The sequence below is a fragment of the Pseudochaenichthys georgianus genome, chromosome 10 (genome assembly GCF_902827115.2).
Source record: "Pseudochaenichthys georgianus chromosome 10, fPseGeo1.2, whole genome shotgun sequence".
Lineage (NCBI taxonomy): Eukaryota > Metazoa > Chordata > Actinopteri > Perciformes > Channichthyidae > Pseudochaenichthys > Pseudochaenichthys georgianus.
Genome location: NC_047512.1, coordinates 5,874,474 through 5,886,588, shown reverse-complemented (window position 1 = coordinate 5,886,588; position 12,115 = coordinate 5,874,474). Strand labels below are relative to the sequence as shown.

General features: G+C 41.2%; 2 protein-coding genes across 4 annotated transcripts in view; both read right to left on the bottom strand.

Annotated features, from left to right (window-relative positions):
• sec24b (SEC24 homolog B, COPII coat complex component) overlaps nt 1–3,664 on the bottom strand; it is a 45,223-nt gene extending 41,559 nt beyond the window's left edge. For 2 of the 3 annotated variants that reach the window (XM_034093208.2, XM_034093210.2), the window contains exons 1-3: nt 3,269–3,663; nt 1,932–2,666; nt 998–1,135 (exon numbers count right to left, since the gene is read on the bottom strand). In XM_034093208.2, coding sequence (XP_033949099.1) covers nt 998–1,135; nt 1,932–2,666; nt 3,269–3,347 — 952 coding nt within the window. In that variant the 5' untranslated portion in view covers nt 3,348–3,663. Of the gene's footprint in view, nt 1–997; nt 1,136–1,931; nt 2,667–3,268 lie in introns of all 3 variants that reach the window. The other variant, XM_034093209.2, reaches the window with a different exon arrangement.
• A 1,441-nt stretch (nt 3,665–5,105) lies between these two features.
• Nucleotides 5,106–11,953, bottom strand: LOC117453957 (thiosulfate sulfurtransferase/rhodanese-like domain-containing protein 2). The gene is made up of 9 exons (XM_034093001.1): nt 11,611–11,953; nt 10,630–10,922; nt 10,147–10,255; nt 9,922–10,041; nt 8,646–8,751; nt 8,390–8,505; nt 8,024–8,182; nt 6,520–6,658; nt 5,106–5,646 (listed from the first exon to the last, which is right to left on the bottom strand). Exons 1-9 carry the CDS (start codon nt 11,752–11,754, stop codon nt 5,423–5,425), a joined length of 1,410 nt encoding a protein of 469 aa, XP_033948892.1. The 5' UTR covers nt 11,755–11,953; the 3' UTR covers nt 5,106–5,422.
• Nucleotides 11,954–12,115: the final 162 nt, after the last annotated feature.

The following is a 12,115-nucleotide window of genomic DNA, read 5'->3' as shown; positions in this document are numbered from 1 at the left end:
TTTGAAAACACACACACACACACACACACACACACACACACACACACACACACACACACACACACACACACACACACACACACACACACACACACACACACACACACACACACACACACACACACACACACACACACCACACACACACACACACACACACACACACACACACACACACACACACACACACACACACACACACACACACACACACACACACACACACACACACACACACACACACCTTGCAAGCAGTGAAACAAACAGGAAATATGTAAGAAGGCCTCAACATTTGAACAAGAACAAAACGTGTCTTTATCGTCACGGCAGAGTCCTGTTAAGTGTTCCAATTCATTGTTTCTAGATTTTGCCGGTCTTTTAATTTTTCTACATATTTATTCTTTAGGTTTTAATATTTCATTGTAGTTATTCATTTTGTATTATGTCTTCCTTTACGGAACTAAGAGAGTTATCTATCATGAACTTTTGGATCATTATTTAAAATCGTATCTTTTGAGCGCCTTGTTTCCGTTGAATTGTTATATTATGCTTTTATGCTGTGTGTAAAAAGGTTTTAACTGAAGAGAATTTGTTGTTTTCCGTCTTAATTTGTGACCATGTTGTTATACAAATAAAGCTTTATAATTATAATTCGAAACAAGCATTGAAAAAGCGTTATGGTTTGTTTTAAGGTCCAAGGAAGGAAGGAAATGCCTTGAAGTTTCCCCGGTATTTCTGTCTACTTGGAATTGTTTTGTCTTCCTATATTCAAAGCTTCGATGCAACACATCTCCAACTCACATTCTGTCTGGAAAGCAGTTTGTCAACTCTCAACATACCAGTCATACAGACACACTTTGCTTACATTCCTCACTTTCAACAACTTTATTTGACAAGCTGCCGTTAGTTGATCAGTTCCAGCTGCATTGAAGAGGGGTAACCATGCGGATTCATGTTTTTGAATCACGTGTGTGTGAAAAATAAGGTAAACGGTTACCTTGGTGATGGCCCGGTGAGGAATGCACTGAAGTCGGTTGAGTTCCCGAGGGCCGAGGGTCAGCGCTGCCGTGCACGACCCCGCTGTACGTGTCGTAGCTCAGAGACGCCTGGTGGCTCTGGTCATAGTGTTGGTGCGCTGGGAAAGGAAACACAAAGACGATGAGGGGAAACACTTCAGAGAGCGGAGCTCTGCGTGAACAAAGATCTAAACTCAGAATAAAGACTGACACTGAAGAAACACAAGAGCTACACACAGCATTAAACTACAAACAGTTGTCAATCTAATGACACAATAGTTGACCCCATTTCAGCCATGCATTATTAATGTAGCAGGACTCTTTTTTTTAAGTGGACCCTTCTGTTCTGTAGCCAATATGAAAGCTATATTTAGCTTCACACACAACTGGAAAGAAACCGTGTTGATTTCAAAATCACCCAAGAGTTGACCCATAACAATACGTCCCCCAAATGACCATATCAATTACTCACTCATATAATCATATATCCTTGTTTCCATGGAGAAAACATCATTTTTACTTGCAAGCCTCCGCAGAAAAGCTGCCTGGGGTTGTGTGAAAGTTAGTAAATCGAGAATTGTCTCGTCTTTAATTATTTCTTTCCCATGCAAGTATGCACACAAACATGTTTACGTTTTCACCATGAACTCAAGGCAACATGGATAACTGATATACCACTAATCATTTTTGGGTGTACAATATTTTTTTATAAGCGACACATGGAGCTGGAAAGAAGACATGAAAATCACTAAACTATATGACTGATACTGATACTGCTTTTAAAGCCAGATTAGGTCCAATCTATTCAGCTAGTGTGCATGTTTCTGCAACACCAAACGCATATAGTGCTCTAGATTAAGACGACACTTTTAATGGATGTCTCTTTCCAGCCAGCATCTCACCCTTCACACATACCTGTGCTTCCTTGACCATTGACCGTCGGCATCTGCTGATTAAGAGGAGCCGCGCTGTACCCAGACTGCACTGCTGTTGTTGTGGCCGGCGGAGGGCTGTTGTACTGATGCAGCGGTGCACCCATGTGGGTCGGCATGACTCCAAGGCTGGAGGTGCTCTGGGAGGAACTCAGGGTGCCGTACTGGCTAATTCCAGGCGCAGACGGATAGGAAACAATTGGGTAGAGGGGAGCTCCAGGGGCGCCAGGCGGTGCAGGCACCAAACTGGGGTGCTGCTGCTGCTGAAAGGGCTGTGCTGCTGCTGGGGGAGCATGGTGTGCTGCTGCTGGGGGAGCATGGTGTGCTGCTGCTGGGGGAGCATGGTATGCCTGCTGTGTATAGTAGGATCCTGGAGTGGCATATGGAGGATGCTGCTGCTGCTGCTGCTGCTGGAATGATTGTTGGTTGTAGTGGGCATTTGATGGCGGCGGTGCTGGAGGTGGATATGGCTGAGAAGGAGGTGCAGAGTTCAGGGGAGCACTGTATGAGGAGGGTGCTACATGGTGCTGAGAGAGGTGCTGCTGGTGCTGCTGATGGTGGTTGCTCTGGTAGTAGTTAGCACTGTGGGCACTGTTCATGAGGGGGGCTTTGGTGGGAGGGGTGGACTGGGCAGGGATGGTGGGGTAGCTCTGTTGTTGAGGTGGGGCTCCATAGCAGCCTGCAGGAGGATGCATGGATTGGTACGTCTGTGCTGGACCTGGATAGAGAGAAAGTGCATTTAAAAACAGAGTCAAGCACATATTCTACTTCCACCAAAGCTCACAAATAGAGTACTGAACAGAAGGTGTCATGAGCTGCAAACAACAAGCCTCATCAGCAGCTGGTGCTTCAGCTGTAAGGGTTAATACCCGGTCAACTGAATATGCATCCCATCAATAACCACTACATTATATCAGTACACATCTAACCAACTCATATTGTCAAACATGTCATATAAAGTGAGTATTGTATTGAGATGCTGCGCATTCTGTCACACCATTATAATCCTGCTTTGATAGCTATCGTTAGCTTAAAGCTAATGTTAGCCGCTAGCTATCTCTATGGGATACAGGTTAAGTTAGCACCTCAATAGCTTAAGCTCATATGCATTGTTCGCAGAGTTAGAAGAATGATATACATGTCGCTTTTATTTTTAAATGTATGCAACTGGTTTAGGTAATGCCATGGGACAGTTATACAAAATAAAGAAATAAAGAAATAAAGAAACAGGGTGCTGACACACTAACTGACATCCCCCCCAGAGCGTTAGCATGCTAAGGCTAGCGAGCAGGCTAATCGCATCATCCCGGCCTGCGTTACCGTTCTGATGGGAAGGTGCCGATCCGCCGTTCAGCGTCGAATTCTGGCTGTAGTTGACGGTGTAACCCGGCGAAGACATCGCTCGGTCCTCCCGTCCTTATTCCCACAGGTCTGGGAAAATGCACATTAGCCTGTCTCCACTTCACCTCCCAGAAATGCTGCAGAGAGAGAGGTGTCTGCTGGTCAGTGAAGACCCGGGCAGCAGGCAGGTCCTCTCGGCTGAGAGCGAAGCTTCCAGTCGGGATGTTGAGGATCACTCTCCCGGCTCTCTGCTGGTCCTTCCTCTCCATCTGCTGGATGTTCTTTGCAAGTGTGTGTATACTTCATTTTATGACAAGGATTTAAAGGTCCCCTAGTATACTGTTTTTCATTACTTTATTACAGGTCTCAGATATACAAAACATGTCCCATAATCCCCTCTGTTTCAGCCCTGTTTCAAAAGTGCGTTACCTTGGTGATTGGTTAATGGTTAGATCAGAGCCCTAGAGATACTATATTAAAGATACTAGAGATACTTTATCTCTCTATGGCTCTGGGTTAGATACGCCAACAAATGGTTGACATCATAAAGTGGCCACAATCTGATCAGCTCATTTTCAGACAGGTTTTTATATAAATGGACAAAAAGTGAGCAAATATTTTTTCCTCAAACTTTCAGCAACAGAGGTTATGTATACAATACATGAAAAAGTGGATTTTGCATAATAGGTGACGTTTAAATGTATTTATAGAAACATGTAAATATTATCTTATCAATGTAATTTGCACATACTGCACAAAACTGTTTATTTCTTCTCAGTGTAATAGAGGGCGAGTGCGTGTGTTTTAATGTTCGAACTGTCATTTCTCTATTGAATATTGTATGTTTCTGGACTATTGCAGTATTTTGTATTATTTTCTGAATATGTATTATAATATTTCAGCTGTTAGATTTCCTTGTTATGAGTTGTGTTTCATGTATTTCATTATACATTAATTTATATTTTTCCTAACTCCAAACCTGTTTGCTGGGCTTTTGCTATTTCTTATTCATCCTTAAGAAATGCCTCTTGTGTCAAATTTGACTTCAGAGCTTAATCTTGAACTGCACTACAACTACTAACAACTATGTGTTGTTAATAACAGCAAGATTGTATGCGTGTCATTCATTTTATTTAAGTATTAAATGCATTTAAAAAAAAAAAAAAAGTCTGTTAAATCAAGCGACGATATGAAGATGTAAGAAATGTGTCATTTCTTTTTTATAAATACATCCACCAACACGAATCCTCTTTATACTGTTCCAATAGTGTGACTACAATTTGAAAACCATTACATTTTGGATTGATTTGAAATCATTGCATCAAATGACCTTTTTTTTTTGTCCCTCAGAGGTGTCAGCTGGCAAGGACACACATTCTCTCAAAACATGAAAACTGACAAAGGTAATGAAGGAAATGAAAACATAAAAGGTACTGTATGTTTCTTTCACGTGGCCTGCTTCAGCATGGTTTCATTTTAAGTGTTTTATCCCCAATTATATGAGGGGTTTTTCAAAAATAAAAACGTGTCAACCGGAGTCGGCCACAGAGACGTGCTGCTGCTTGTGGTTTTCTAAGTGTTGAAGCAACTAGTCTCAGTAACCTGCAGAGCACCAGATAACTGCTATACATACTGTGCTTTTGATATGGTTGTATCTACAAGTTGTTATGCAGCATAACTAAAATTGTCAAACAACATTATCTGTAAAACTATGACCATTTTGGCAAATAAAAACAAGTAATACGCATAGTATATAGTATAGTATATAGTAACCCAAGCACACACACAGAAAATAACAAGTTTATATCACCTGGATTTTATTATTGATGAGGCATTCCAGATTCAGAAAATCCATGTAATAAAAATCATTGATTTTGCAGATGCATTCTTATATTTGAATTAAATTAAAAAACAAATTGTAATTGTTTCCATCCAATATCAGCTTCACAGATGACTTTCTTAAGAATAAAACTCCTTCAATAAACAATACATCTGACTTAATTCCCAATATTCATCTAAAAAAGTGAATGAACTGAACTGGGCACCGTCCTCTAATTTCAGCTATACATTGTGATTTATATCCTTGGACAGGCATCAATATTCATGTGGCGGAAAGCCCCGATGTCTCCAACGCTACGCATCCTGAGGGATTCTGGGACGTCCTTCAGTGCACTCACACTCCTCTTTGTGATGCGGACCAGACGCCTGGCTCTGGTTCTGTCCCTTGGTCTGGCAGGCGGGGCAGCAGGAGGTGCGTCCGTCCTGTCTGCAGCCGGGACAGGACAGAACCAGCTGGCAGCAGAACCGGGTGGAGCAGAGCTGGTACCCGTCCCAGGGAGAGCCGCAGTACCTGCATTCTGCACAGAGATGCAATTAGGTTCCTTATTCTAAAACAAAGAGTTGCATTAGACAAGTGGTTCCCAACCAGGGGTGTGGGAGGCTGTGGCTCAGTGGATAGTGCGCTGAAATTTGAATCAGGGGGTAGCATGTTCGAGTCCCACTGCAGTCAGCATGTCGTTGTGTCCCTGGTGACACTTCACCCCAAATTGCTGCTGTGGGGATTGCCCACAGTACTGAATGTATGTAATGTAATGGGTACGGGGACCCCTAGGGGTACTTCAGGGGATCGCAGGTGCCTGGTCGTCCGTTCTAAAAATAGCGCAAGTCATCACCAAATAAATAAATAACTTTTGTCTTACAGAAATACAGAAAATAACAATGTTTCTTTTCAAATATGACGGATAAAAGTGACTGTTGAGAGGGGAGGGGCCATGTCCTAAAAAAATACATTATTGGCTTCCTAAATAAGTAGTCTTAACATAATTTATTTACCTTACAACAAGTGTACATTTCAAGTTTAAATGCATTTTGTGATTTATATACGTGATTTTCATTTAGGATCATAGGGTTTAATACACGAAAAAAAGGCAGGCGAATAATCCCAGATGAGTGAGGGGTACTTATAGAATGGCGACCAGCTCAAGGGGTACACGAGACAAAAGAGGTTGGGAACCACTGGAACTGCATGTCAGTGTTTATTCATGTTTCTCGATACTCTTAATTATTTTTTTATTTCAGAGATAGCTATCCAAAACAAAGATAAATGAAATGTTTTTATCATTTTAGTTTCAGTGTACAGAGCAAAGGCCTTAGTGCTTTTCATGTTATTTGTGATGTTATACTGTCTGTATTTAATCAATGAATTGGTGCTGATTTACGCACAAACTAACCTGAGATGATGTCCTTGTTGGAGGAGATGGCGTAGCGTTCATCAAACACAAACAGCTTTCCTCTGAAGAAACCCTCTGGGAACTGTTCCAGATATCTGTGGATTCCACCTTTCAGCTGGTACACCTCTTTGCACACATCCTACAGGTAACAAAAAACAGATGCATTCAACTAAAATTACAGAACATTTAACAATACAAATATTTTCCGAAAATAATTTATTCCGTGTTGGTATTATTCCTATCTATATAATGAGTTTTTTTCTGCAGAGGGATGTGTTCACAATGTACACACTTGTTCCTAAAAACATGGCCAAACTATTTTTTAATGGTTGTTGACAGAATTGTTTGTATTCATGGAGAGACAAAAATACCTACCTAAGAGTCCTTCAGTAAAATCCTTTGACGCTAATGTGTGAACAAAACAAAACACGTGTTTTGAACATAAGCTTTCTGCTTCGGACATCTATGCAAATTAGCAAATATTTAAACGCAGCATTTCAGAAAACGAACTATCGTATAAAATGTTCTTGATTTTAGTAAACACCTGGGGAAGTTTCATGGTGATATCGCTTAGTATGTTTGACCCTTTTCACCTGTAGTGTCCCTCGTGGGGAAATTGTTTCTCTGCATTTGACCCATCCTATTGTTAAGAGCAGTGGGCTGCCATTTTGAACGGCGCCCGGGGAGCAGTGTGGGGAACGGTGCCTTGCTCAGGGACACCTCGGTAGCACTTGGTCTTTCCGGGACTTGAACTGGTGACCTTCCACTTGCCAAGCCAAGTCCCTATCGACTTCGCCACCACCGCCCCAACACTGTAAACTGAGTGTTGGGCAAAGGTCAAGCAGACAGAGACTCAAAGCAAAATGTGAGTTACTGCAGGACGAGGCATTCCTGTTAGCTATTTAACAACTACATTAAAATAAAGCATCCAATTGGCTTTCTTTAGTTTAAATCCAAGACGAGTCCTCTCACTTTGGTAACCTACAGGTAACAATAAACAGATACATTAAACTAGACTTATAGGACATTTTACAATACAAATCTTTTCTTAAAATAATTTATTCAGTTTTCGTATTATTCCTATATCTATTCCTCTCCATTTTTTTAATGGTTGTTGACTACATTTTCGTATTAATGGAGTGACAAAAAGACCTATCTAAGAGTCCTTCAGTAAAATCCTTGATCCATTACTGTGGACATCTATGCAAATTGGCACATATTTAAGAAATGTTAAGCCTTAAAGACACATTTCAGAGAACGTGTAATATGAATTGTTCTTGTGTTAAAGATAGTAATCACCTGGGAAAGTTCAACTGGGATTCATCTAAAAAAAGGTACCCTTTTCACCTGTAGTGTCCTGCCTTGACTGTTAACTGAGTGTTGGTCAAAGGACAAGCAGACAATGCCTCAGGAGAGACACAATGTGAGTTACAGCATCCCCGTTAGCTATCTAACAACTACATTAAAATAAAGAGTCCAATTGGCCCAAGGCGAGTCCTCTCACTTTTGAGCGGAGGTAGGCAGAGCCGCGCTCACAGCGGATCCCCCCGGTGCAGTACATCAACACCTTCTTGTCTCTGAACAGATCCAGGTTCTGGTCCACGTAGTCCGGGAAGTAGCTGAACTTACGGATGCTCGGGGCGAGACACCGAGTAAACTGGCCCTGGAGGGAAAACATTAACACAGTTCAAAAGACAGTAAGACAAACCTGGATTTCTTTAATTATGATAGGTAGAGGAAACTGTCATTCTCCATTTTAGTGAACATTTTTAAGGATCTAGCAGGAATTTATCTTTCTCAATATCATTTAAATGTATAATTTGGCAAGAAATGTAATTATGTTTTTGGTGAAACCCCTTTTATAACTTACAATTTTACTCTCATAAAAATTGCGGCAGTCCAGGAGGATGGTGTCATCGTTCTCATCCGCTTTAGCCAAGAGAGCCTCCACCTCTTTGTGAAACTCCTCCGGCTCCAGATGAACTCCTGAGAGGAGAGACAGATACATAACTCATCATCACAAAACCAGCTGTGACGAAACAAAACTCCGACCACAATATAAGAGCTGAATAAACATGTACAATAGGAAAACTGTTATTGTGACAACAGAACGACACAAACGATACCTGCCAGTTGGTAGGACACCACATCAGGATCCATTCCCATTGGGACGATTTCCTTATAGACTCCGACCCTCAGGTCTTTAAAACACTCTGCACCACCATCACTTGTCTGAACACACACAGAGACAGAGACAAACACTTCAAATACATACACTGAACAAAAATATAAACACTTTTGTTTTTGCTCCCATTCTTCATGAGATGAACTCAAAGATCTAAAACATTTTCTATAAACACAAAATAACCATTTCTCTCAAATGTTGTTCACAAATCTGAAAAGATCTGTGATAGTGAGCACTTCTCCTTTGCCGAGATAATCCATCCCACCTCACAGGTGTGGCATATCAAGATGCTGATTAGACAGCATGATTATTGCACAGGTGTGCCTTAGGCTGGCCATAATAAAAGGCCACTCTGAAACGTGCATTTTTGCTTTATTGGGAGGGTCTGGGGGGGTCCGAAAACCAGTCAGTATCTGGTGCGAGGGGTAGGGTTAGGGTTACTGACTGGTTTTCGGACCCCCCCCAGACCCCCTCAATAAAGCAAAAATGCACGTTTCAGAGTGGCCTTTTATTGTGGCCAGCCTAAGGCACACCTACCTGTGCAATAATCATGCTGTCTAATCAGCATCTTGATATGCCACACCTGTGAGGTGGGATGGATTATCTCGGCGAAGGAGAAGTGCTCACTATCACAGATTTGTTCAGATTTGTGAACAATATTTGAGAGAAATGGTTATTTTGTGTATAAAGAAAATGTTTTAGATCTTTGAGTTCATCTCATGAAAAATGGGAGCAAAAGCAAAAGTGTTGCGTTTATATTTTTGTTCAGTGTAGAATTGGCATAAGAAAGAATAAAGGACTTGTTTACTTTTGCATTTTTGATACCTGGGCTGTGGTGTTTATTAATATCTGTACTGTATGCCCAGCGGCCCCAACTCATTTATCAAATGAACAGGAATTACATTGTTTGCCTTTTTTAATGCAGCAACAAATTGGTCGTTCCTGTTTACATCATGTAAAAAGAATAACATTCAATCAAATTGACACCGGCCCGTTGTCTTGATCCAGACATTTGAGACAGTATCGGCCTAATATCCAATATCGGTGCATTCCTCATTTTGAATGTCTTATGATTCTTTAATGTTATGTCACAGGCTTAAAACTCTGTCTGCTGTGGCTCATGGTGCAACACAACAGACATATTGATGCAATGTGTAGAAACATAACTGTATGTAATGTATGTCTAATAAAAAACACATCCTCCAACATAGACTGACCTTAAAATCATCCTTTTCCATCTTGAAGAGAGGGTGGGATCGCGTTGCGTCGATGTAAGTGTCGGTCGCCATGTTGGTGCCTCCAACTGTTCCATTGATGCCTTCAGTCGCCACCCTCACCTGAGAACAGGATATATTTCAAAAGGACGGTTCAACTGAGGTAAATGCGTTCTTGTAAAATCCTGTCGTATCTAAGTTTGAGGCAGGATAGGAGAATTGAATCACCTTGCCAGTTAAGTGCAGCTTCTCACACAACGCTCTCTGCCAAGCACAGATGACATGTGGATCCTCAATTTGACAGTAACGGTAATAGAGGAGAACCTTGCCTGGACCTCTGAAAAGAAGAATAACAATGACAGATGGAAATGTAAATGGGATGTCTAAGACCCTGTCTAAGTCTTTAAGACCCCTCAAAGCGCTTTACATACTACATGTCATTCACCCATTCACACCCATTCATACAGAGCAGTGTACCTTACTCTAGGAACTAACATTCACACACATTCACACACCGTTGGCCATCGGGGTTAAGTATCTTGCCCAAGGATACATCGACATGTTGACTGCATGGGCTGGGATCGAACCCCTAACCCCAGATATCAGTATTTATAGAAAAAGATAGGAAATGTAATCAATATTTTAAGATGAATTTTCACTGTGGAACAGACAACTAAACCTAGACGGAGGGAATCAAAATGCGATCAGTACTTCTGGAGCTGCTCCTCAGAGATGTGCCTGGTGTCAGGTATCCAGGCAGAAATGTCCACCGGCTCTGCCTCACACTCGTTCAGCTGCTGTGTTTCAGCTTCTTCTTCCAGCTGGTTCAACAGACACTGATAAGCGTCCTGTGCGAGCCGCTGTATTTCAGGATCATGAGTCCGGGCCACGTGTTTGTGAATGGCAGAGTGTTCTCTAAAGGTCTGAGCACAGCAGCACCAAGAGTAGTAGTCCCCCTCCTCCTGACCGCTGTTCCTCTTGGACGCCACAAAGCCAGCAAACGACTGTGAAGGGGAAAAAACGAGGTGCTCTGAATGTGGAAAATTCAACTTATTTTATACAAATATTATGGCTTTCCAACCTAATTGCGACCTTTCATAGAAAGCCATGTCTACTTGACAAATGTGAGTTGAAGGGGTTTAATCAAGAGCGATGTGCCCTTCTGGAACTTTTTTGTTTTATTCCTTTTTTTTAACTGAGAAGATATCGCTTTTGATGAGATAGTAATTCACATACATGGGGGAAACATTGATGTGGGACACAATACAAAAATAAAGATAATTTTGAGTAGCAGAATCGTATTTTCTCAATTATTTTACAGGTGACCATTTGACGGGAATTGTATCAAAATATGTCATGTTACAATTTACAAATCGCAGGAGATGTAATAAATGTTATAGGCTAAATGTGTTAAAATACTGATGTGCTGCACAGATGCCCTGACCCACACATCATATTCACATAAACACACTTCAGAAAACACTTTGGTACGGATCCCTGCAGAAATCCCACCATAAATTAAAAAAAAGAAGGTAATCTTAAGTACAGTATTCTAGTTAGTATACTTAGTAACTTCCCACCTCTGCAACTATATGTTACTATACATGGAGACCCACTAAAACACATGATCCTAGCTATCTTGCAACGTGTTGAGAGCAAACAACATCAATCAGCTGTTGGTTGTTTACTCACCTTCCTCCTGCACAAGCTGTAGCCTCTTCTCTGTGAGGCAGACAGCTGTTTCTCCTGTCTCACTCCATTACATGTCCGAGTGTCACGATCCAAGTCATGATCCAAGTCCATGAACTCTGAGAAAGATGTATTATCCTCTGCCATGTTTTTAGGATCTGTAACAATCTAGTAATCACTTATAATCTAAGTTATAAGAAACGTCTTCTCTGCATGTAGAAGTTATTCATTACAAGGACATTCAATGTTTATTGATGTCTGAAAATATTAAATATAACGTCTTAAAATTCCTTTATATAGGTTGTAAACACACAACTGTCACCAAACGTGCTTTAGTAAATATCGACATCGGACGAAAAAGGACGGTGCACCTTCTTCAACTTCTTCTGTTGTTTCACAAAAACAGCTTTTATGTGCATTTACTGCCACCTACTGTATTGGAGTGGGGACCAGAATTATCTATGGAGGACGGAATAAATAAAATAAAATGTTAAATTATCTTGTATTA